At 45.2% G+C, this 26,083-nt stretch overlaps 7 protein-coding genes across 7 annotated transcripts; 3 read left to right on the top strand and 4 right to left on the bottom strand.

The window, feature by feature from the left end:
* Positions 1-1,255: 1,255 nt before the first annotated feature.
* Positions 1,256-3,048, top strand: F5891DRAFT_1192664 (uncharacterized protein; the record flags this gene model as incomplete). Its single annotated transcript, XM_041367626.1, has 6 exons — positions 1,256-1,477; positions 1,553-1,897; positions 1,954-2,214; positions 2,277-2,405; positions 2,461-2,565; positions 2,632-3,048. The coding sequence occupies 6 exons, from the start codon at positions 1,256-1,258 to the stop codon at positions 3,046-3,048; spliced, it is 1,479 nt and encodes a 492-aa protein (XP_041222345.1).
* Positions 3,049-5,018: 1,970 nt separating this feature from the next.
* Positions 5,019-6,620, bottom strand: F5891DRAFT_1192665 (uncharacterized protein; the record flags this gene model as incomplete). The annotated part of the gene is made up of 1 exon (XM_041367627.1): positions 5,019-6,620. One exon carries the CDS (start codon positions 6,618-6,620, stop codon positions 5,019-5,021), a length of 1,602 nt encoding a protein of 533 aa, XP_041222346.1.
* Positions 6,621-8,433: 1,813 nt separating this feature from the next.
* F5891DRAFT_958172 (uncharacterized protein) lies at positions 8,434-8,757 on the bottom strand (the record flags this gene model as incomplete). Its single annotated transcript, XM_041375546.1, has 1 exon — positions 8,434-8,757. A coding segment is annotated over one exon (324 nt), but the record flags the coding sequence as incomplete, so codon positions are not given.
* Positions 8,758-9,656: 899 nt separating this feature from the next.
* Positions 9,657-10,214, top strand: F5891DRAFT_1192666 (uncharacterized protein; the record flags this gene model as incomplete). Its single annotated transcript, XM_041367628.1, has 1 exon — positions 9,657-10,214. The coding sequence occupies one exon, from the start codon at positions 9,657-9,659 to the stop codon at positions 10,212-10,214; it is 558 nt and encodes a 185-aa protein (XP_041222348.1).
* A 2,014-nt stretch (positions 10,215-12,228) lies between these two features.
* On the top strand, positions 12,229-12,947 carry F5891DRAFT_1192667 (uncharacterized protein; the record flags this gene model as incomplete). Its single annotated transcript, XM_041367629.1, has 2 exons — positions 12,229-12,773; positions 12,824-12,947. 2 exons carry the CDS (start codon positions 12,229-12,231, stop codon positions 12,945-12,947), a joined length of 669 nt encoding a protein of 222 aa, XP_041222349.1.
* A 3,481-nt stretch (positions 12,948-16,428) lies between these two features.
* Positions 16,429-16,644, bottom strand: F5891DRAFT_958215 (kinase domain-containing protein; the record flags this gene model as incomplete). The annotated part of the gene is made up of 1 exon (XM_041375551.1): positions 16,429-16,644. A coding segment is annotated over one exon (216 nt), but the record flags the coding sequence as incomplete, so codon positions are not given.
* A 1,460-nt stretch (positions 16,645-18,104) lies between these two features.
* Positions 18,105-24,191, bottom strand: F5891DRAFT_983197 (uncharacterized protein; the record flags this gene model as incomplete). Its single annotated transcript, XM_041377293.1, has 26 exons — positions 18,105-18,191; positions 18,229-18,373; positions 18,427-18,500; positions 18,898-19,094; positions 19,146-19,285; positions 19,960-19,970; positions 20,025-20,138; positions 20,189-20,200; positions 20,379-20,397; positions 20,694-20,788; positions 20,840-20,939; positions 21,006-21,132; positions 21,183-21,447; positions 21,500-21,603; positions 21,687-21,719; positions 21,947-22,005; positions 22,178-22,386; positions 22,439-22,615; positions 22,670-22,855; positions 22,902-22,972; positions 23,006-23,558; positions 23,608-23,706; positions 23,755-23,850; positions 23,896-23,940; positions 23,974-24,057; positions 24,108-24,191. The coding sequence occupies 26 exons, from the start codon at positions 24,189-24,191 to the stop codon at positions 18,105-18,107; spliced, it is 3,186 nt and encodes a 1,061-aa protein (XP_041222351.1).
* Between the last annotated feature and the right edge of the window lie 1,892 nt (positions 24,192-26,083).

The following is a 26,083-nucleotide window of genomic DNA, read 5'->3' on the forward strand; positions in this document are numbered from 1 at the left end:
GTTCTCCAACGAGTGCATCAACCATGATGAGGGTACGCACACTGATTTGCCTGCTTGCTCTTTAGCCACCTCAAATGTCGTCCACACCATCCTCGGGCTGTTGCCATTGAGGATTCATCGAACAAGGCCGTACTCAAGTTTGGAAAAAATTTGGTCAAGCTTAAGAGGATGAAAACCGGCCTGCAGTAGTTCAAGGACCATCTCGTGTAGAGTCAGTGGTTCACCGCTGTAAGGATTACATCCCTGATTAGCCGAGTCATGCAACAATGGGTTCACTGCAACATCATCACAATCATCAGTCCCAGCAGCAGGCTCCTTGTTGGGTTGGAGTTGGCCAAGACCAAGTGCTCATGCCTGGCCAGCAATGCGCTGCCACAGCCTCGATGTTACAACATGGCCGGCTTGCTCCACAGCTCGCCAGACCATAAGCATGCTGTCCGGTCTGCTCCATTCTGTCAGCTGATGGACCTCCTCATGAAGCCCATCTGCCATGAGCTCCTTCAAAACAGACAGGGGAACATGACCATATGCCAAGTTGACAAGTGTCTGGCTCGACAAACGGCTTGGCCTGGTTACCCGAGATGGCGCAAGGAGGTCGAAAATCCTATGTGCGCTATCGATGTTGTGTAGTGAGCCAAGATTGATCATATTCTGTGAGTCACATATCCAAATTTTCAGTGGTCCATCAGCGATCTGATGTGTGGGATCTGGGTGCAGAACCCTCTTCAAAAAGCATGTGTCGGACTACTCAAAGGTGAATGTCAGTCACGCGATCAAACCTAACTCATTGGAAAAGGACTTCTAGATGTGTCATTGCACTTAATTACAGCTCTCCACATGCTGAGTGCTGCATGTCAATGACATCAGATGATTATGTAATAATATGCTGACATTTTGCCAAGTCCATGGTTTCAATCAGTCTTCCAACCTAGATTCAACCAACTTCATTGTTCATTGACACTGTAACTGTAATTGTTACATCGACAAGACTCAGTTTGACGATACTTCGAGGATCACAGAACGGCAGCTACAACCTCTCGACATAAACATAATGCAGCTATGACTCATGTCGCCGTGTCTACAGGTAAGTTGCATCGTTTTCTCTGCCTCCCATCAAGCCATGAGGCTAATTTGTTTGATTATCGGTGCTATACTGCAATATCAAGCTACCTCATGTACGACCATGTGTTCCTTTTGTTCCGACATTGCCCGTTGACTGCCACACCTATAAGTTGTCTGCCCCATCGTATTTTTTATGACCACTGAGTCTGAAATTCAACCCACTGCAGGTATCTCTCTCATTGACATTATGCCCCAGCAGGCTCCCTGTCACGTCATTCAATCTGATGCATCTGAATTGGACTTCCACGATTTGGACTCTCCATCTCTTACAGCGGGGATCTCATCAACTGCTAGTCGTCAGTCATCTGAAACAGTCTCCAACAGCCACAGGCAACAGTCGCATGGGGACGTTGAGGTATTGTAGTCATGTAATGCTTGCAACTATTCAATATACTGATTCTCATGTCTTAAGATCGTTTGGCACTTGCAGTTGGAAAACCAGGCACTCAAGAACGATAACTGTACTCTGGGCAAGAAGAACAAGACTTTGTTGTCTAATCAATGCTGGCATTCAAGCGCTCAAGTCCCAGATGAGCTGAAAGTTTTTGATGTTGAGCTCTCGACCTTTTCCTGCAAGTACAGAATTGTTGCGGAGATGTTCCCACCTGAGCATTGTATCCTCAAACTCCCTGTGCCGAACCCTCCACCTGCAATCATATCTGGGAGTCGCTATGCCAGCAAAAGTGCTGAAGAGCTCGGTCTTGTGACTGAGCTATACTCACTTCTTCCAGACCATCTCCATCGGTTTGTACTGACTTTGCATTTTCAATCGTTGGTACATCAGTCTATTATATTGTGTGACCTAACAATGATTATTATTATGTACTGCAGCTAGAACAACAACTTCAAGGTGGTCGCTCGAGCGAAATCGGCAAGTTAAGGGTGATGGCAGGTCGAATATTCAGTCTCAATCTGTCGTACTTCGACATTGGTTTTACAAATTGGGACACAATCCCTGAAATCCAGAAGATGCTCGGTACTGGTCCAGGTAGTCATTCAACATTGTCGAAGTTCCCACCTGTCCTTTTTACAAGGCAGGAAAGGGACCCTACGATGTCCACGGTTTTCGGAAATTGGGAGCCGCTCTCAAAGGTACTTGTTTTATTTATCACTGTCTGAATCTATTCTTATGCTGTCTGGTCCAATTCACCTAGGCAATCAGGATCGTAATGTTTGGAAAAAATTCGCTAGATATTGCTGGATGGCCTCGTGCCAAGTGCAACACTCGAAAATGGGGCATCATTTCATGCACCCCTGGTCTTCTTGCCTGGGGTTGGGTCGCAGTGAGTTCTTGAAGCCTTCACTACAATCAATTCACAGTATCTAACATTTCTTTAGTTAATCTTCATTCTGTCCCCCGACACTTCATTCACCAAAGATGGAGTTGGCACAAAGTCTCGTCTACCATATGCAGCAATGTTCACAGCCTACAAACAATTGTGGGTGACGCTTTGGGAAGAGCCACACATTCTGTCGATCTGCTGACAAATCGATCACCATGTCTGGCAGTCAACATCATCTTCCAATATCGCAACTTCAGACGCTGAAGGCAAGGATTTGACATCCAATCTAATGCGCTTGGCCCTCGCCAATGCAGGGCACGAAGATCGAGAATCAGACTCTCCGACTACTGATGGTCACCGTGTCTCTCTGGTTCCCCCCAGTTCACCGACACTCGCTCTGGCTGCACCACCTGCCTTTCCCCTCACTGCACTAGCACCAGCCATAACCCCTGCTGTCGAGACTACTGCCACTGTAACCCCTCCTGCGCCAGTTGCGCTCGCAGCTGATGAAACCCCTCCAGTTCCTGATGTACCTGACAGTGTGGAAATGCTGCCACCAGCAGCTTCATCCTCCGGTCGACAGGGCCATGGAAGGGGAAAGAGGGGTGGGCTAGCGGCTATATCATTGTCAGCAGAGCAGTGAGAAACATGAACTCGGAGAAGGAACTAGAACTACTGTTGCAGTGTATTACAGTAGTATTATGCAGTCAGATTAGTGCTCATTGTAATCTCAATTTGTTGGTTTCAATGATGTTCAAATTGACTTCAAACTGAACAATATTTATTGAGACAAAGTTAGGAAGCCTTGGGATCTCGATTGCAACCTACAATGAAGCCGACTTGCAGCCGACGGCTAATATTACTAATTGGGTTGAAACTTTCGTTGAAAGGCACGCTTGCAACCAGCTTGTGACATAATTGTAACATAATGCTCTTTTATTGTAACATGTTGGAACCTAGGCTCGTCATTGGATCCTTGCAACCTGTTGCAAGGTCATGAATCCCGAATAGGAAATTTCTGACATTTTTTTTTCCAATGGATTCCTGGATATGGGACTTTTGCTGCTGAAAATCCGGCTGGAGCTCGAGGATCCGCTTGTTGCAACAAGGGGTTGCATCAGTATTGCACTTGGAGGCACATTTTCCACGCAGCCAAGGTTGATGGAGGCCTTGTTCAACAAGGACAGTCTTGACTCCTTTGGGTTCATTTGGGAATTGTGGGTGGTCCAGAGGAAACACCATGTCCTATTTGACCTGGATGCCATCGCACATGAACCATCCATTTCGCATGTGAGCCTGCTTCCCTGCTGGATTTGTTACAAGTAACATCGGCTACATGGCCCCCCTATCATTTTTCCCCTTCATCCTCGCCCTCGTATGCCTCCGGCTCGTACTTCTCTACCGACTATCTGTTGACCGGATCCTCGGGACCGTTCCCGTCCCTCATCCCCCTCCTATCGCACCAACGTGCGCACGTGCCTTCGGGCTATGACTCGTCCTGACTCGTGCCACCAATGTGGCTTCCCTTATCTTGTCTTATCTTTCCTCTGACTCATGCGTGCTGCGCATTGTATCATTTACCGTTGGCTCGTTCCAACGTTTCTCGGTCTCATTCCGCATTCAACCTCACATCACTAATCAGGCTCTGCTACCAGTGTACCTATACCCTTTCCGTTTCCCCTTTGCCCTTACCTACAGTACGGTAGCCTTGCCCTTAACCCTTTCCACTTAGTATAAGTAGTCGGTCACTCTGTACTAGATTCCCTAACTTGAATCTACCCAATCTTCCCTCGAACATACTTCCCTCTGAAGCCCCCTCAGCTTCAGTCTCTAGTATCTTTTCTTAGGTGCTCATCGCGCCTAAGTCTACCTCGATCGACTACTCATCGTTCAGACAAGACTGTCCTTACTTTGAGAACGTCAGTAACTTTGAAGACATCCGTCTTAGAAGTCACGTGACACGCGCGTCTCTGATATCTGCCGACTCGTCGTCGCCAGTCTCAGTCACTACACTGGACCTTTCCGGTTACGTCACGAACGTTAGCGGACGACGCCCCTCTTAGGGCTCCGCATAACAGATCTATTTGAGTGCGTAACAGGATTGATGTTCATGTGAGAAACGAGCAATGCATCTTCAGCATATGCGGAGTGCCCCTGTGAGTTATCAATCAGGAATAATGCTTGATATCCTGGCCCGTGAATGCACTCAAATGTTGGGATTATTTTTTCGTTGAGCTGAATCATATTGAATTTGAGTTCGAATCAACACTCGAAGCAATACAAAAGCCCCCACCTGCTTAATGAACATCTCACCATTCCAGTATCCCTCGTGATTCTTGCTGTACTCCAATGATTCACCTGCATCCACCAGGTGTCCCACTGTGGAGCAGATTACATCACTGCGATGGAGGCCACGGCCCACCCCTTTCTTTCGCAACTTGAACTGATCTTCAAATACCCAGTATTTATCTGTTGCGTCATTTGATTGTGCCGTCATCTCATCATGTGCACAGAGAACAAGCCGCCGTTCCACAAAATTGCAATTTGGGTCCTTGAACTCTGTTTCAACATCTCCGACAACATAGCAAACCAGACGCCGCTCATATTCCTTCATCATTGGCAAGAAATGCTCTTGACGATAAGAGACAACATCAGGCCGGTCGTCCCATCAAAGTAAAGGCCTTTTCGATGGGACATGTATCGAAAACCTTCTCGATGCAACCATCGGTGACCGGTGACAAGTGAAATTCCACGTCCGATTTTGAGGTGAATTTGAGGAAACAACTCCAGTTCCATGTAATGCTTCAATCCATGGGGCATCCCGTCATTGACAATGGTGTGAAGGTATTTTTCTGCTTCTGAGGGTATCAACTTGCTCTTTGAGAACTCTGCCAGCTTTTCAGGATTGATTGCCCACTTGTTCGAATGAACATAAGTGCGAAGCTCAGCAGCTAATGCTGGGTCATCAAGCAATGAATACACCTTGGCATGATGACCAGTCAATGAACGAGGGAGCTCCTGTTTGGTCACCCAGTTATGGGTCCAGCTGCACAGTTGATGGCTGCCCCAGACAGTTGCGAACCCATGACTTTCAGCAGCACGTTCAGATGCTTCAATTGAAGAGTGGCCTCTCTTCACAATGAGAGCAAGATGGCTTTGAATGGTACGTGTTCGTTTTGCTTGCAAACCATCTGGACCACCAACAAAGTTTGTTTTCTTCGACTTCAACAGCTTTTCAATTGCCTCCAATGCCACACGCCTCTCATCTGCATGCCTTTCCTTCGCATTTTTCCGCTCCATGCAAAAAGGGATCTCGAGCTTGCGCCGCTTGAGCAGTGGAACAGCAGGCAAGTGGCTGCTTACATCTCGACTACTTCCTGTAACTCTGTATTCATCCTTGTGTTCACTGTCGGTATCTGAGTCAAAATTATCCTCGGACTCGTCGGAAAGGTAACCAGAAAAATCAACTGCCAGTGCACTGTGTGTATGTGTATTTCGTTCAACATCGGACGTAGTGTTTGAGTCTTTGGGTGTATGGTTCGAGTCTTTGGGTACACACCACTGCTGCATAAATGCAACCTGTGGATTGTCTCTGCTCAGGTATGTATCAGAACACATTTTCAAGTCGCAAGCTATTTGAATTGACACATATGAAGTCTTCATCTTTTTTCGGTGTTCAGCTTGGTCTTGGGCCAGCTTATCCCTCCAACACCGAGAATGATCTGACAGTCCATTGTATCCCAGCAATCTATTATGTTCCGCCTTCCTCCAAATCACATTTGTCGTCGGCCTCAAAATGATCTTGAACAATGTGTCAGCCTCATCTGCTGTCAACTCGAGGGCTTTTGAATTGGTGTTTGCTGTGAGTTGCCTTAAATTGTACTCCAAATCATCTCCCTCGAGCTCACAGAGGCTTTCGCAGTCTGACAGAGTACTTTTCGAAAATGTGTCTGGTTGGTACTCAATAATATCATCATCTGACCAACAGCTGACACCACCCATATAACCACAGTCAGAAAGACATTCGAGGCCCAGCTCTATTGGACAGAATTCAATGTCGAAGCTTTCAGGTGCCTCCACAGCATGTGTTGGGAGTAGTGGAGATGGTTTTTCGGTGGTGGGAGTGGAATTGCTATGTTCAGATGTCAGAGACTGAGTTTGCCATTGTGCTGCTCTTGCACGGGCAGCAGCAAGCTTCTTGTGAGAGGTGGGCATTGAGACTGGTAAGGGTGGTTATATTCACAAACATCTGTGTATGTGTCTCTACTGTAACATGAACCATGGGGCACTAAGATCGAAGGAGTGGTGTTGGAGGATCCTCACGCAGTCACGAGCTTAGGGTTAGGGTTTAAGTTTTTGGTCACTGGAGGTCAGTTTGGCCACTGCACCTAAGTAGTGGTCTCTAAGTGATCCACACCATACATCAGTAAAACGACCGGTTACTTTCCCTGCTTATGTCACTTAATTTTTAGCATAGGTAGCTAAAAATATTGCTTTTTCAACTTAGTACACTTTTGAAAAAGTAAATCCAGCAAATCTCAAGCTCACAAGTTAGATAATTTAAAAAAGTGAATTCAGCACAATAAGTAGTACTACTAAGAGCGTATATACTGTCGTATACTAGTAAGATTCAGAGTTCCAAAAAGACACTGTCGGCAGATGCTGATTATCGAGTGAGTATCTTGAACTCGAAACTAAAACACTATCGACTCACATATACATCTTAACACCATCAACATTTTGCAGATGGGCCCTCAAAATAATGTAGGTAACTTACATGCTGTGTAGATCATTGATCACTTTCGCAATCAACAGAGAATAGGCCGATATGTACCACTTCGGCCAATAAGGGCACCACAAACCTACTGGGGACAAGGGCAAAGGCAGCCAATCATCATGGATCAGCCAGAAGTGCCAGTGGCAGCATGCAGCGGTTGGGGGGGATGCGGTGGTTGGGGAGGGTGTAGCTGGAGGAGTGAGGGTGGGGTTTTGGAGGAGGCTGAGAGGGTTGTTGAGTTGCCAGAACCGAGCATCGCTCGAGCGCATCCATGGTGCAGCGTAATTGTTGAATTACCTGTTCATGTAGCGGTGCGTCAAACACGAATGTCCTCATAAATGTCCTTGAGTTGCTTGTCCCGCTTTAAGACCTGGATCCTCTTCGTTGACATGTGAGTCGGATAATGGCATGATATCAAGTTTGAGCTAAGAAATATAAGATCGAGTGGAGGACGGGTTCAAGAATATATCTCACATTCCCTTCCACTTCAGCAAATTATGGTATTCCAGTTGCAAGCAACATCACCAGGTGCACATGACCTTGTTCCAGAGCGAAGCGCGCACATTCAGGAACCAAATTGCAGCAAAAACTTTTGATATGGCGTCACAAAGGCTCACTGGATGCGACAGTATGCAGCTGTGCAGACCTTCAGGAGATTGGTGTACCACAGGATCTTCCTTCTGGGCTAGCAGTCTTCTTGCGTTTCCTCTTACGTGTGTTGCTCTTGCATTCATCGGTTGAATGCTTCACATGCAACTCAATGGTGGATATTCCCAATCTGTTGAGCTCCGTGTCTTCCTCGTCCTGACCACCAACAACTTCAGCAAACAGCTGTATCCTGCGCACCCTGAAATCCTTGAAAGGGATGAGCATCACACCTGGACAGCCAGGCCTGTATGTATCGTATGCCTATCCCGGGTACTCATATCACCCTCAGCACCCCCAGAGGTCAGAGTGCTCCACCCCCACCAGTTTCTCAGCCGCACACACCAAGTGAGCAAAATGGACTTAAATGAGTGTATGGCTATGGAGAGACAAGTGAAGTTGCGATCCTAGAGCCCTCGCAGAAGTGAACTTGACACTGCGACGACTGTGCAGGGTTGGTGCTTGGTGTGGCGGATGTTGATCACGTTAAAAGAGTACTTAGTTGATTTTTGAGTCAGTAGTACTATATGAGCTCAAGTCAAATAGACCGACCTAAGATGCGATCTCAAACACATGATGATCAGCAAACTTGTTTACATAGAATGCTCAGAAAGCATCATATGAGTCATAGTGCTTGAGGTCCTGCGGGATGGCATGTGTTCCATAGATTGGGATGAGATGTGCAGCATGGTAAATAGATTCAACATGAATGATTCCGACTGACCATGAATGGCCAACATCATATGAAGGTTGAACAATCCACATCCCAGTGTCCTCATTGGGTCCATCATTGACTTTGTCAAACCAATGCACCACAGCGCATGAGTAAAAATCTTCCTCGAACATGAAAGAGAAAAAACACATGACACGGGCTATGTCCATGCCCCTCATCCCTTCGACACCTGCATCTGTGTCCACAAACACACAATCATAGTGCGGCGCCTTGTTTGTTACGCACTCAAATAGATCTGTTATGCGGAGCCCTAAGAGGGGCGTCGTCCGCTAACGTTCGTGACGTAACCGGAAAGGTCCGGTGTAGTGACTGAGACTGGCGACGACGAGTCGGCAGATATCAGAGACGTGCGTGTCACATGACTTCTAAGACAGATGTCTTCGAAGTTACTGACGTTCTCAAAGTAAGGACAGTCTTGTCTGAACGATGAGTAGTCGATCGAGGTAGACTTAGGCGCGATGAGCACCTAAGAAAAGATACTAGAGACTGAAGCTGAGGGGGCTTCAGAGGGAAGTATGTTCGAGGGAAGATTGAGTAGATTCAAGTTAGGGAATCTAGTACAGAGTGACCGACTACTTATACTAAGTGGAAAGGGTTAAGGGCAAGGCTACCGTACTGTAGGTAAGGGCAAAGGGGAAACGGAAAGGGTATAGGTACACTGGTAGCAGAGCCTGATTAGTGATGTGAAGTCGAATGCAGAATGAGACCGAGAAACATTGGAACAAGCCAACGGTAAGTGATACAATGCGCAGCACGCATGAGTCAGAGGAAAGATAAGACAAGATAAGGGAAGCCACATTGGTGGCACGAGTCAGAACAAGTCATAGCCCGAGGGCATGTGCACACGTTGGTGCAATAAGGGGGGGACAAGGGATGGGAACGGTCCCGAGGATCCAGTCAACAGATAGTCAGTAGAGAAGTACGAGCCGGAGGCATACAAGGGCGAGGATGAAGGGGAAAAATGATAGGGGGGCCATGTAGCCGATGTTACTTGTAACACGCAAGTGGCTCGAGTGTGCAGGGAAAAAGGAAGACAGCACCTACTCAGCAAAATTCAGAAGCATCGATGCAACATCAAATCATCTTTACACCACTAATGGGACCTCCACAACACGTTTACTCACAGGCACTCCAGCCACCCCATCCTCCACATCATTCTTTCCCTCCACCTCTGCCAATTCCTTCTCTTCCGCCCTTACATTCATCACCTCCACTCCACCAATCACCACCCCTATTGTATTGCCCTCCCCCACAGTCATATTTCCCCTCTCAATTCCATGCTCCGCCATCTCTACCTGCTCATCATATTCACCCAACTCATCGGCAAACACAAAACGTGCAGGGCACCCCAGTGGATCCACTTTCTGCAGTGCAGGCCTCTAATCGCTATATGACCTTGACACCTTGCTTTCCTTCTGACCATCCACAGCCCCGGCATACTGGCTCTATCTCTGGACCCTCCAGCTCTTCTCATGCCCCACCATTACACCAATTTCAACCCTTCATGTCTCCAGCACACCACCCGCCACATAATGTTGAAGGCCACTTCCCACAGCCTCACTCAGGCTATCCTCTCCAAGAATCTCAGGCTCGATATCTGCAGAGTCAGCACTACTACCCTCAGTTTGGTGCACCATATCCTGGTGGAATGTGAACTCTGAAGGTACGCACAGAATTCATTGCTGATCAGGGAGTTGCTAATTCATCAGTGCGCGACTTCTACTTACAGGCATACAAAGACCCTCAAACCATTCAGGTTAGGTGTCTGGCAGTCTAAGGAACTCTGAAGGTAGGCACAGGATTCATTGCCGATCAGAGAATCGCTAATCCATCAGTGCGCAATTTCTACTTACAGGCATACAAAAACCCTCAAACCATTCAGGTTAGGTGCCTGGTGGTCTAAGGAACTCTGAAGGTACACACAGAATTCATTGCCAATCAGGGAGTCGCTAATCCATCAGTGCGTGACTTCTACTTACAGGCACACAAAGACCCTCAAACCATTCAGGTTAGGTGCCTGGCAGTCTAAGTTAGATGTCTGGCGGTTGTTCCATCAAGTTTGGTGTCTGGTGGTCTAAGTTTGGTGTCTGGCGGTTGTCGTTCCATCAGGTTAGGTGCCTGGTGGTCTAAGTTAGGTGTCTGGCAGTTTTTTAGATTGGGTGTCTGGTGGCTGCAAAACCTGAGGCTATTGTAACCCTGCCAATACGGTCTTTGCATTCAAGTGTGTGATTGGTTGGCGCTCAGATAATATATTTAGTGATTATCTCTTCCTTCCCATCATCTCCCTCCCAGCACCTTTCTCCACCCACACTTTAATATATTCTTTTTGATACTCTATTGCTGCTGCTTCTATGGGCTTGAGAATGTCTTGTGAAGAAAATATGATGTAACGACCAAATTGACGCAAGTGAAGAGGAAGCGAGGTTTCAATTCATTCAGCCACCGAACTTCTTTGCCTCTTTGTCAGTCAACCTCGAGCATAACAGTGAATTGCTCCTGTGCAGTGCATCCACATCCCAACATCATGATGCTCCAGCACTATCCCGTGCGGTCCAACTCAAATTTGAGAAGCACATGTGCCTCACATTCAGCAAATGGCATGTTAGCACCACCCACCGCTGTGCCTCAAGGCAGGAGCTGTTCGATTTCTAGTACCCAGAATAACTCTCAACCTCCTTCAGTGTCCAGATCTGCAGGACACATCAGTCATGCACACTCACCACTTTCCCATGCCATAACTATCAATCATGCTTCTCCAGGTCAAACTGATGTTCCCTCTCGCCAGTGTGCTTCACCAAATGACTCACTGGACGAGCCTATTAGTGCTGGTGTGTGTCGCCAGAGATCCTCTAGCACTGACTGTAATGACCCATCAATGTTTACGCCTGGACTCACAAAGCGACTCAAATTGTACGCAATGAAAGTTGCTGAAGAGAGAGGTGTCGATAAGGATCATCTCGTTGACTTCATTGATGCAAGTTTTCTCTCAATTCTATCATGAGTCATCCCTGATGTGTCTTTAGACTGGAGGAATTGCCTATATGCTCATCAATCTTAAGGCCACCATAATGTTATTTAGTGCGGCGAACCAGAAGTCTCTCCTTGCAGAAATCAAGGAACTAATAGAATCCAAAGATTTCAAGGTACTTGTGTCTGACCGTATCAATCTATTGCCGACCTCAAACTAATCAAGCATAACACAGTTGGGTCTTCAGAACCGCCTCACAGCTTGTGTGTTATCACCTAATCTCACTGCATATGTCAATGACACACTTGAACATGTCATGGTGCTTTCAATATCCTTCTGTACAAAAGTAGCAACTGATCAGAATGACAGGAATTTATCAAGAAAAACAGTGAGATATTCAAGGTCCTGTGATTCCTCTTTGAAGACATTGAGCTCACCGCGCAATTATCGACACTTGTCAGTGAAGCACTTTCGTGCATTCATGGTAATGTAAAGGCTAAGGTGAGTGTTGCAAAAAATACTCTACAGAACAACACCAAGCTGAGACTGATTCAGCTGATGTCGTCAATCATAAAATGCTCGAGTATCATAAATACCGCAAGATCACTGGCTCATGGTTGCCTAGAGGTTGATGCATCGCATTGGAATAGATACGCGTTTTTGGTATGGTGTTGTTCACTCCTGGCTGCCCGTTTTAACAATGAGACTCTATTGGCAGCGGTGCTGCCTACACATTTTTCTTATCGGCACTGGTAACTACAAGACCATTCCTCTACAGGATATTTATTCTCTATCCCTCCTTCTGTCCCTCCACCGAGACCTTCATGTCAAAGTTGGTGATGCACTTAGCGTCGATGTTGGATTGGATGACTTCGACTCTGACCCCATAGTTAAAGGTGGTGGCCAAGTTGATGAGAATGGCGCAGACGGCATGGGAGGCGTTGAAGGTAGCATGAATGGTGTGAATGCTGAAGATGATGGAACTGATCTTAATATCAACCATGATGGCCCGGGAGATGGTGATGAGGATGAGCCTGAGAGAGATCTGTCTGGTGTGGCAGAGAAGGAGAAGTATGAACTTGACCCCAATGACTCGGGATTCGGGGGCAACGGAAAGCGCACCATTTTCACATCAAGCAAGTTTTGGAGGTTCGTGGATGCCTCACTTGAGGGTGTTCGCAAAATGGGAAAGGTTGAGGCAGAGGAACTTGGTGATGGAACACCGGCGGAGAATATCATCAGGAAGTAAGATCCTTGCTACTTCGCTCTGCACATGGTTACTCACTATTATGAAGCATCCTGGTTGAATATTTCCAGCAGGACCTCACCAAATTTTCAGGGAAGAGAAGTGTCCCAAAACTTCTTTCCATTGCCAATCCTCAGTGGCAGACAAAGATTCAGACTGATCTACTTTGGTAGTGAATATGCCAGCTGCTCGTTTCTGCTTGATATCATTTGCACGCTCTCTACATACCATTCATCTCAACACCATAATCAGGATTGTGACTAGCTCATTAATAATGCAATGTTTTTTGGACTGCTTTTCACGGATTCATTGCCTCGCAAAATGCATATGAGAATCATGATATTGGCATGGTGCTGGCAAGCTGGTTGCTATTAGCTACCCCAAGTACAGTATGAGTCTATGTCGGACTGGTCTCGACCAGAGGTACATACAACCTATTAAGCTCAATGTCTATACAAGATAGGACAACATGTCTTTATGAGGTGTGACTTGCAACATATTCAAGATAAATCAATTTGATACTCATAATAGCTCTGGTTTCTACTGTACCTACAGGATCTATATGATACTCTGAAATTTTTTAATACATGCATGTCACACACCTCGCGTGATAGATGAAATAGTTAAGTATTAAATTGGTCGACAATACAAGGTGCGAAAATTATTTTAACAACATTTCGAACAGCTTTACCACATGTTATGTCGCAAATTTCCTAAAGTGGTTGCAATGAGGTATTCTTGAAATGAATTTGCAAGGAATCTTGCTATATTTCAATATATTGCAATAATATGGCAACCAAATTGCAATGTGCCGTACTATTGCAAGGCCCGTTGCAATCTGTTGCAATGCCATTTTAACTACATTTCTATGGCAATTTTAAGTACAACTCTATTATTTAAACCCATTTCAAAGGCCATTTTGCCTTTGAACCCAGGCTCCTTCCCAACCACTGCTTCGAGTGTGGAAGGGCTACATCCGAGGTCACATGATACAACAAAATTTCAAACCCAGCATAACCTTATTCCCCTCACACTCTCAGCAGCGGCTGGAAGATAACATTTGTAAACAACGTCAGCCACAGTGGCTGAACCAGCGGAACGCGAAATTTATTCATGTAGAACGAACTTAGGGTTAGAAAGACGCAGGTATTTTTGTATTAAAAAATTCGTGCTACAATTGAGTCCGGGACAGTAGCACATTAATGTCACAGTTGATGTTGACAGTCGTACAATGGAACATTCATTTCAATACCTATTGACTACATTTGAAGATGCTGGAATCAAGCCTTTTCAATTCTTCTCAATGCTACTCACTCGCCAGGAGCTCAACAACCATCCACATGTCCATGAACTCCTTGTACATTCAGAAGACTTAATCGGTGCAATTATCAAGTATCCCATCAGGGAATCGACCCGAAATTGATATGACCAGGTAGAGTTGACAGATGAACCTCATTATGTTATGTCTAGATTTAGAATTATACATTATTATCTTTGCACAACACATGTATGAAAAAATATATAACTATGCTAGGGACACGTCATTTTGATATACATCTTGTAAGTATGCAGCATATGTATGAAAAATTATATAGCTATGCTAGGAGCATCTCATTGTGACATGCATCTTACAAGCATGCAACAAATATTTGAATTAATATATGACTATGCTAGGAAAATATCATTTTGACATGCATCTTGCAAGTATGTGACAAATATATGAAAGAATATATGTCTATGTCAGGGATATATCATTTTTGTATGCATCTTGTAAGTATGCAACATATGTATGAAAGAATACAAAGCTATGTGAGGGGCGTCTCATTTTGATATGTATCTTACAAGTCTGCAACAAATATTTGAAAGAGTATATGGCTATGCTAGGGACATATCAGGTTGACATGCATCTTACAAACAGGTGACCAATATATGAAAGAATACAAAGTTATGTGAGGGGCGTCTCATTTTGATATGTATCTTACAAGTCTGCAACAAATATTTGAAAGAGTATATGGCTATGTTAGGGACATATCAGGTTGACATGCATCTCACAAACAGGTGACCAATATATGAAAGAATACAAAGTTATGTGAGGGGCGTCTCATTTTGATATGTATCTTACAAGTCTGCAACAAATATTTGAAAGAGTATATTACTATGCTAGGGACATATCAGTTTGACATGCATCTTACAAACAGGTGACCAATATATGAAAGAATATATAGTTATACTAGGCATTGTGAAATCCACCCAAAACTGATATAACATTGGCAATCAAGACACATTATTACATGACATGTTGAAGCCTTAGATATTATTATCATGGTGTCACAGATATGTGAAACAAGTGTGAATCTTAGAACGAGACAACACTGATAACTGCGCCATCCGTGCAGTATAACAGAGATACATAGTCATCAGGAAAACTACCAGTTGCTTTTTTTACTTTATTTGTCACTTAATACGTGAAAAGGGATGCATAACCCGTAATTTAAAACATATCTACGCACATTAGCGCACACTTTCCCAACCTTACAGAATATGCTCGTAGTGTGTCAATTATGATATCATTGCAAAACAGAGTAGTAGTACAAATTGCGGTAATTCTATAGCAGCAGTATGGAAAGCAGGATAATGATAGCATGGAAACGGGAATACAATGGCAGGAAAACATCGTCACGATGAATGTGAGAGAGTCGGATGAAGAGAACAGATAGGAAATATGCAGGAGGATTGGAATAAAGAGACTCGGAGATCTAGTGGAAAGCAGAAATATATCGCGAAGATGATAGAAGTCTTCAAGCTGGCAGAGGACTTAGAGAACACCGAGAATCTTCATGCAAACCCTATGTCAGCTGCATGACAGAACATTCCATTGGTGAAAACTTACGGAGTTGTTTGCGGAAGTTGGCGTCACATTTACAAACATGCCTCTGGGGTACTCGAGTCCCTGGAGCCCTGCAAGTTGCTCCATGCATAGCATCATGCACCAATTCATTTGGGCACTTATATTTCACGTGCATTCGGCCAAGAGAGAATGTATTGTTGGCTTGTTCGTGCACAGCTTTCTTGAAGTCTGGGAGCCGAGGGTGAGAACATTCAATGGCAATCTTGCCAAAGTCGACAGATTGGAGCGGTGTGTTGCCCAGCCAAGCTTTGAACATGGCTAGTTGGACATGAGTAAGTGCACGCCAGTAGAGTTTGATTGTGGACTTACGATTGTATCCCCAATTATCTAACTTCTGCCAGTCAATACAGGTGAAGAATGGGTGACTGCAAATTGACTCCCACTCGGGTCTCATGGCATGGTGTTTGGGAAAGAAAATCTGATGAGGGGTTAAGTCAACCTCGACGACACAGATGTAGAAACATACAGAATAAAGAAGATCCTTGGCATCCTTATCTTGGATGAGATCTATTCCATCGTTCGGTCTTATGAAGGTCAGCCGGCTGTAATCCTCAGGTATCTTGTGGTCATTGCCAAATCTATGTGTTCCATCACTGAAATGATATATAGAGTACCAGTGCTTGGAGTTAAGTAAGCTTTAATGCCAGGGCAATCTGGAACCACAAAGGATTGCTCACCCTGCCATTTATTAGTAAAAGCTCCAGTAAAATGGTACCATAAGTCCAGGTATCCGTCTTGAAGTTATATCACTGGTTTCCCTCAACTCGCTCTGGAGAAAGGTAACTCTTGGTACCCGATACACCATGCATGTGCTCGTCGTGAAATTGCTGATAGGTCAGTTTGCAATCTAGGACTTCAGCATTGCCAAAATCTGCAATGCATATGTGGCCGGACGGAGTTACAAGCACATTTTCCATCTTCAAGTCCATATGTACAATGTGCAGCTTGTGAAGATGCTGGAGGGCGAGAAGCTTCAGGGGTAGTGAAGCACATTAGATCAAACTCGCATGCTGAACATAGGAGATACTTACAAGCTCAGCAGCAATAAGACGCAACTGCCAATGCATGAATCCAAATTTTGCCCTAGTGCGAAGTGTGGAATTAGAGGATCGTATCGATGTGAGGCGTGATTTATAGGAGGAAGCGTGAGTAGCAGACAATAGCGATTGGCCAAGGGGAAAATGTGGAAACACATAGTCGTATTGCTGAGCCCAGGCATGCTTTCTGAGAGGAAGGTTCATCTGGGATAGTAGAGGCCATCAATGGTATGCCAGTTTCAGCGGTAGGTCCGGCAGAAGGTCCTGCAATGTAAATGAGTGATTTTGCGCCAGCGCATTTTTGGGGCAGTGGGGGACAAAACTACATGAAAGCAAAAGTTTACATTGATAGAAAAAAATGCTTGGGTAGCTGGAGACCGTTCAATTAGGGATGAGACATTTGATGCAGGGGCAGGCATTGCAGCAGTAGCGACATCCAATGTGGAGGCAGATCCAGACATCTTGAAATGTTTGAAGATGCGAGCAAGCAGATGTTTGAGTGCCATTGATAAGTGTGGGCGGCGTTATGATGATATGTGAGCTATGACCAGGTCCTGGAAAGACCAGATGTTAAATAGAGCTCAGACATTTTCTGTGCCACCACGAATAAGCAACATGTACTAGTATCGATGAGAAGGAATCCTGGATGGTGTCGTTAAATGCCCCTGGTGCACCAAATTGAGAGAGTTTTGTCATAGCACCATGATCCAGATTAATACTACCCGAGAATTATCGTCAGAAGAGTGCTTGGACCCTTTTGATACCACAACAAAAGAGTCAAAGTCATGAACATAGTCGAAGCTCGTCAGTAAGGTAGCTCAGCAATGAAGGAGTTGGGAGCAACTTGAGCCGGAAAGGTCTGTGGCACCTTTGGATGTTGTTCTCACGGGCATGCAAGCTCTGGTTGGTCAAAGGGAGCTCACACCAAAACATTCCCCAAGGCAAGGCATTGGCATTTCTGTAGGGAAATACCACAGTGCCGAGAGGACAACATACAAAACCAATTTATTGGTCATGAGCGGCCTGGAGGTTGCCAGTCAATCCAAGTCTACGACATCTGGCAACAATGAAGGACAACTTACCATCACAGGCTACACATCGCTTCGCAACTTTTCAAACTAAAAGTCACATGATACCAACATGCACGCAAAAGCAACCGGTGATCTACCTAATGACTACTAATCTACCATCTTTCACGCTGATCGTTGTTCTATCGTAAGGACATACAATGAGTAGCTAAATGCCAGATCTACATGGACATATGAACTTGACTTAAAATTTGTTGAGAGACGTTTGTAAGGTGCGCGAACCAAGCAAAGTAAAGGTAACAGTAAAAAAGACAGAAAATCGCTTGGCGTCTGATACAGGAATCACATCCTTCGTTCCTAGCCAGCAACCTTGTTTCTACTCCCCTTTCCGGTGATTTTTTTGCGGACATGCTGCAGCACCAGCTTTCCTCTTCTTTCCTTGGGCTGGTGGCATGACACAAGTTAATGGAGTGATACGTACATCGATAGTGCCCTTCGTGACCAGGCGATAGACAGCCACTTGGTGATGCGTCTGACCAAAACGATGAGAGATATTGTCTGCTGTGGTCAGGTTGATTCTGTGACTGTCCGTGTGCATGATTGAAATAAATGTGAAGGTGTCCGAGCTAGAAAATATCAATCAGTCGAAGATATAGTACAATCAAACTCGAACACTGACCATGTCTGCCAATCTATCACCATATCTCGTCGATCTTCCAGCTTCGATAAGCCATCGAGACAAAAATACGCATACTGGAAATAGATCAGATATTCCTCCAAAAGGTCCATCATCCTCATTTTGAAATATAGCAAAAAATGATGGTCGCCTTGCCCCTTTATTGTGAGTTGAGCGATGCAGCACACCATACCACCAAAAACAAGCACAAATCTCATCCATCGCATGAGCATCGGGTATGACACCTGGCCGTCTTTCTTTTGTCATTTCCCAAAGGAGTCCTTCCGCAGGTGTGGTCAATGTATTTCACGTAGTATACATCTGGGCACATCTGAGTCATAGTGCCGCGGAATCGGAAGCATAGACGCCATGGTTGGATTTGTGAGATCCTGGAAGTTGTCGTCCAAAGAGTAGAACAAATATGCCTATGGGGGTATCAACATGAATCGGCTATAGTATGATATGTATACTTACCACGAGGTTCCCATTATTCACCTCAACATGTGAGCACCAAGTGGTTTGCTTTGCTCTTTGTGATGCACTTAGATTCGGGGACGCATCGAGATCCCTTGCGCCTGATAGAATAGACTTTTTGAGCGAGGAGACGGAGGAAATAATGATTGAGACGGATGACACTGTGGAGTACCCATGTGTGAGGAAGGAAAGCTGTCCTGAAGCGTAACATTATGAAAAAGCCCAAGCGATGAGACATATAAACGTACCGCTACTAGGTAACACGTTATAGTTGGTATTTTCTTGCTGTTGCTGCTGAAATAGTGCTGCCTTCGCAGAATAAGGAGTGCGGAGGGTTATAGGGTACACAGCATTTTGAGAACTTCGGTGAGAAGTCGTGAGGATATTTCTACGTGAAGAAACAGCGAATGAGATCAATCTAGGAAAGTGTATGAATGATAGTAGACTTGAGGGGGGTGCTAAGTGAGCGAAGAGGAGAAGACTCTGCATTAGCAATGATTTTATCAAGCAAGGTGGGAGAAAACAAGTTCCAGGATTTGCTGAATACAGTGGTGTGACCTTGAACGTCCTGCATTCCTAAATTGGTCAGTACCATTATTTATTGCATTGGTTCTATATTGAAGCGGGTCCTGCTGTAGATGCTGCCGGTCAACGAGAATCATTACTTGCAAATGATCTTCCATGGCGCCCCAAGACGACACAGGTCAATGATTTCACAAGCATGTAAATATCTAATGAACGACTCTTCAGCTGTATCGTAGTCTCGAAAAGTAAGTATTGTGTACATCTATCATCAGGTATGTACTGATATGCATGTAGAAAAAAATCTCATGGCCACATGAAAGGACATGGCCAGCATTGTTGGCGTACACTTGTGTATACATGTGAGTATCGATCATTGACGAGATATGAGCATGTACGGTCTTTACAGATAGGGCATGGTGCATCTGCGCCCTCCTCATCCGAGAAGGCAAAGAGATTACCATTCAGCGCACGCATCATGAATCTGAGTGTAGCAAGTTGTTAGCTTCTTTACTTGTTGCACGATAAAGAAAATCAAACCTCTCCTTGTTCTGTAGGTGAATAGTTTAATACTGACCATGGGTAGGCAGACCAACAGCACTCACATTGCTGACCCAAGCCGACCCATGACTCAGACCGCTCGTGCAAACTCCCTTCTCTTGTTGCCGGACATGGGTATCAAAGGGTCCCCGTTGACTAAACATACTGCTGAGGCAGATCTGCAGAACAAGATAGGCATTTCGAGATTATGCAGTATTCTATGACTTACCTTGTATCTGCGCTTTGGGAGCATCATCCAACTTAAACAACATGATTCTGAACACCTCAATGGTTTCATCATAATGTTGTGTGCCATGCAGCACTGCATGTTTCAACTGGTATCCAACGTGAAACGAAGTATTGAGACCTACCCATCATCCAGGTGAACACAAGCTACGAAAATGTCGATGACATCGCACCTTCTTATGTTCTGGGTGTCTATTGGAACGAGACAGGTTAATGCAGTGATGCATATTTTGAACCAATTTACCAATTTAGCTTGCTTAATACCGCGAAGCAACACAAGCTTCAGAATCTCCCTGTACTCGCATTGCTGTGTGATTGATTCCTCTGTTGGAAGTGTCAAAGAACTCAATCAACGGAATAATTTTGAACATGCCTATTCAAATGAATCAGGCCTCATCTAACATCACACGATACTATCTCATACAACCAAGTACCCCTCTGCAAAATAGCTGAAGAAGTTGACATAGTGCAAATACTGTGTTGCTTACCCGTGGTCTTTGAGATACGCCAGATCCTCGCCTTCTTCGACATGTTTCAGAATGGTAAGCTCCATGCTCAGAGTTTGATATGTAGTGATGATGACCTAACGACATCTCAGTTGCTTTGCAAAGCTGTGATGATTCGAGTGGCTTACATATTTAGATCTGACGTCCATCAGGGTGGAAAGTTTGTCCCGTCCATAATGTACATGAACGGTAAACAAGTCATTCAACTTTGTCTTGATTTCCTCTTTCCTGTCAATGGCGTCAATGTGAGCAAAGTCAATAAAGGATAGAGGGTGCGGATAGACTTAGCTTTACATTGTGCGCAAGCACAAATGATGTGCAGGAGCTCTTTTAGATACAGGGAGAGTAATTGTGTTATTGAAATAGGGAGCTTGCCGTAAGATATGGAGCAGAGCTATGTATTTTGGCAGGGGTGCTGGGGCTAGGAACAAATTCTCAGTCAGTCATCATTTCTTAAACAGCGTAGCTTACTTGGGCGACATTTTGTGTTGAACTCTTCACACAAGTTCGCAATAGCTTTACTAAATAAGGTAACTTCCATCTGAGCGCGATACATCCTTTCCTCCATGTAGCACCGCCCTCCTCGCAGAAGGAATGAAACACAAGTGAGCTCTTCTTGCTGGAAAAGCCTTTCCATTGCGACCACTCTGAGGTTGACTTGTAGAATAGCTATGAGGTCAAGGGGGTCAACCCATGCAAACAGCACGTAAACTGTGACGAAGAGGGAGTCTGAAAGCTGGAGTTGATGTTGTAAGATACCATTATGAAAAACATGCAAATCCACTGACAATTTCACGTCCCCGTTTCTGGAGCCAAGACTTGAGTGTATTCTCAATGTGTTCGACCTCAAGAATGTGAGTTGTCGGAGGAGTGATGGAGTTGGGAGGAAACACTGGACTAATATTTAACATGTTGAAATGGGGTGATAAGAAAGTGTTAGATGGAGGTCTATACAATTGTCGAGGGCTTACATACAAGAAGGTTTGGCAGCGGCTATGCGGTAGCGGTCTATGAGCGATGGTCAGCGGTGGCTGTGCAATTGTAGCGGTCTATAAAAAGACTGGACCGAATAACTTAAATGAATCAAATGTCCCCATGAGCCTAGAATTTTACATACACCCATGGACAATTCCATCAGACCACACTTTTCCTTGTTTGGAAGTTAGAAAAAGCCTGTATAGCAACCGTGAACGACTCAATATGATATGGTGGGCTTTGGTGCTTATAGGACGTACTATGTTTCTCAATCTGACTTAGATGGGTGAGGTGCTGTGCTAGGAATTTGTTTCTTAAACTGTCGCAGGCAGAACAGAGCTCTGTATATTGGCAAACAGACCCGTGGACAAGATATGGAAGACAAATTTTCATGCGAGGCTTATTTACGGGGAATCCGATAGACATCAGTGTCACTGTGTGAGGCATTCCCATTAGATATTAGTATAGAAATGGACTTAATGTGAACTCACATGATGTCACAAAACTCCGCCATGCGGTTCACAAATGCCGGGTATCCTGGGTCGTCTTTCTGTGTGAATAGGAGAAAGACTGCTTGGAGGAGTTCATCATAGATTTGGCTGACCGGCGGATACAGCAATAGGTTGATGGCTGAGGATTCCCCCTTTTCTGACATCGCCTTCAAAATGTCCGTCAACCATTGGAGGATGGCATTATAACACTAATATGATAGAATTGTTAATATGAACGAGAGCTGGTAGAGTATAACTTACAGAGGCTCCCACATACGCTAACATCTCTGCGGGTGGGTGTGAGACATCCCTGAAGATACCAGGTGCAAAATCAGCCATGATTATTGGGACATGGGCTGATACACTGCGCCGGAATACAACATAAAAAACGAGCGATTTTGCAATTTCCTTTGTGAGAAACCATATAAGGCCATTGACCTGTGTGATAAAACAGTAAGACTTTGGCAACTAAAGCTAACTCGAAAAACTGACTGCAAATGGTAAACGACATGAATCTGGAAGTAGGAAGTGTTGCAGCAGACTCATACATCTCTCAATGAGTAGTACCCGAGGGCACAGTTCTGCGAGGGCAAAGCCCAGGGCTGGTCGAGGATCTGAGATTGCAATTTTTGCCAAACATTTGGTGTCAGAAAATAATGATGACAACCATTTACCAGCCTAATATACGTGAGACAAATAGATAGAAATGACGGAGAAAACAGACCATCGTCAATATTTCGCTTTCCGTCACTTCGGAGTCATTATCAATCGACTTGACTGGAAAAGACTCAGTATCTGCGAAACATATTGAATTAAAGAGTCACTGACCGCAGCACAGGTCTGCGCGAGTTAATTGGACTTCGGCCAGGCTTCGTTCGAAGAGGTCAGCGACAAAACGAGCTTTATGATCGGCCGCTTGGCTGAGTAAGAATGGGTTCCCGTACTCCCCGGAGCAAACAGCGACTCGCATGAGAACCCGCATGTGAACCAAAACAGTTAGCCATTGCGGATACCTGAGCTGGATATGATGCAAAGTGTTTGAGTCGACCTGGGCATTCACGCCATCTTTCCGGGCACCATCGTGACTACGTGTGGCAGAGAGCCTGTAAGATGGCGCAACTGAGGAGGCCACGGAAGAGGCTGGCACAAGTGGTGAGGCCACGGAAGAGTTTGGAAAATCTGCTGAGGCCACGGAAGAGTTTGAAAAATCTGCTGAGGCCACAGAAGAGTCTGGCACGACTGAACCTTGGTCAAATGAATCCAGCAGCTCTGACATTTTTGCGAGAGTATTGTGGTCAAACTCGGGATAAACTTCAGGGTGGTGTCCAAACGGAAATAGAGCTTGGACGATAATGGTGTTATGACCATTGCCCGGCAAAGGCTACAATGTTGTCAAACAAGATAACTTTGAAATCATAAGGTGACCTTACCCATGCATACACGTGTAGAAGGGTACCATCGTTGCTCGGCCTTGACCAGAGGGCATCCAAGTCCAGGTTCACGGGCAGGGCATCGGGCACATAGATATTCTACAAAACTCATCAGTCAAAAGGCAAGGTGCAGAGCCAACTACATACCTTGGCGAATATGGGTACCTCTGTGCCCGGTTCCCATATGGAACTGTGAGGATCAATTGGCAACACATAAGCTATGATATTGACATGCGACTTGAGCTATAAAAAAATCAGTATATGACACCCAAAAAATAAAGCACCTACAGCCTCAAGGCGGCTGGCTGAACACTGGCCCATGATGAGACATGTCTGAACACTTTTTAGAATACAGATAATACATACATAGAGCGCATAGAGGATTGGTTGATGCCCAACCATCAGATATCCTGTAAAACAGAAAGGCTTCTGTAATAGGGTGAGACTGCCCTGAAAGAACTGAGTTAGCAATGTTGAAGTTACAAGTCAAAAACACACACTGAGACAGGCTGAAGGCTTGACAGATCATCTGGAAAAAAATACGAATGGAAAATCGGATTCGCCATATTGCCCGCAGAAGACATTATCAGTTTCAAGAGGGAAATAGGACACTTTAAATGCGATTACATGCCTTGTAAAAATGAGATAATAATGCACTGCAGTGCAATTGACTATTACATGTATGCTGTCGCATCTGACCTAGAACGATCGATTGCTGTCGCGACGTCACATATAACATGCGAGGCGGAGATAAGTAGCGCTCGCGGCGCGAGGTTACACCAATGGTCTAGTGAGCGCTATCAATCAGCTTTACTCGATTAATCTAGTTCTCGTAATCAAGGGATACTTCGCTATCGTACATCTCATCGAACTGATCTAACAATGACTCGTCGCTGGAACCGAACCACTGCTCAATGTCTGATCCACCATTGATACCATCATCTTCATCGTCAACTTCACTGTCCTCTCGGTCCTCAACTTCATCTATCTCCCCCGGCTCTTCAACATCATGGGTAAAAGCTCCATGCGCTGCGCTGCCTTGTGGCTGAAGCTCGGGCTGTGTGGGGCGATGGTGAGAGTACACGTGACCCACTCCAAGACCATAGTGAAAACGCATGAGCATGTCCCGGTCGACAAACCTGAAATAATAAGCTCAGTGTTTGTGAAGTGTGCTCCTAGCTCACCGATTAATATAGTACTGGCACCAATCATCCTTGTCACCCGCGCATGCCGAAACTCCCAAACCATCGGGATGTCTCTTGCCATTGGCGAATGATGGTATGATATGACAACCCCGAAGGACATCCGCTGGATCAAGGAAATCAAACGAGAACTCATCCGCCATGCACGGAAAGCTGAGACGATCTAGCTTCAAGGTTCCCCAGACAGCAAAATTATTAATGGGAGTGTACCAGCGTATCCACAAAAACTCCGTTCGGAAAGGGGTATAGTCTACCATACCGTTTCCTATGAAGATTACATTGACATGGAATATACCAAGTACCTTTCCGTAAATATATTTGTGGCCTTGGCGCCCAGTATCACCATCGGCATGAAGAACCATGATATTGCAATGGGAAGTTCTGGGGTTAATGACGTCCTGAGATCTGCGAACATCATATGTTGTATAATTGAACCTGGCAGTGTTGTGATGATATATGCGATCGTCCTTCAGAATAATTGAATTGATATCAGTCTCTTCTCCAGTACCTGGAAGATCTCTGGATTGGTTGAATCGACGCAATATATGATCCTTTAGTTTAGGCACAAAATTCTACAAGGGTGTTAGAAGCTGCTTGAAAATGTATGATTCCACTTACAGTGATTGCTGGATCACCTGCATGGTCACGCAAGTATGACCCTATATGCACAGGGAACTTCTGCGTGAGACCAATGTGGTGGTGGACATGTGGGCTTCTCGCGATCTCTGCGATTTCGAGGTGAGGTCGTGGAGCAACTTTGTCCCCTATGCGACGAATGCGAGTCTGGCGTCGTTCTATTCGAGTGAGCTGTTTAACAAAGGTGTTGCGATCGGTACGATGGTATCTGGTCTTAGGGGAACGGTGTTCAAGTTCACCCTGTATAAAAGTTGGTGAATCAAGTTCGGAATCAAACATTACAGGACTGACTGGTTCGGTGCTGTACGAATCAGACGTGCCATACCGGCAGATTGTAGATACATAGTCTCCCAACGCATGAAACTTGTAAGTCTGAAAGTTAAATACTTTGAGTCGTTTTGTATTCTTGCCTAATTTTTCTGACTCTGGCTCCACAAGGGGTGCTCTATGCTTCCTTTTCTGCTCCCCATGTTGCTTTGCCGCCGCCTGCTTTGCATCACGTCGGGCACGAGCTGCGGCCTCCTGAGAAAGTTCACGGGTATCATAGGCGGAACAGACAGTGGCCTTGAAATGACGAAACTGCTGGCCGACCGCCGTAGTGACTTCATCCATTATTTCTAGGGTTAGATCAGAGTGCA

This window comes from Suillus fuscotomentosus (genome assembly GCF_016647785.1).
Source record: "Suillus fuscotomentosus strain FC203 chromosome Unknown F5891scaffold_52, whole genome shotgun sequence".
Taxonomy (NCBI): Eukaryota; Fungi; Basidiomycota; class Agaricomycetes; order Boletales; family Suillaceae; genus Suillus; species Suillus fuscotomentosus.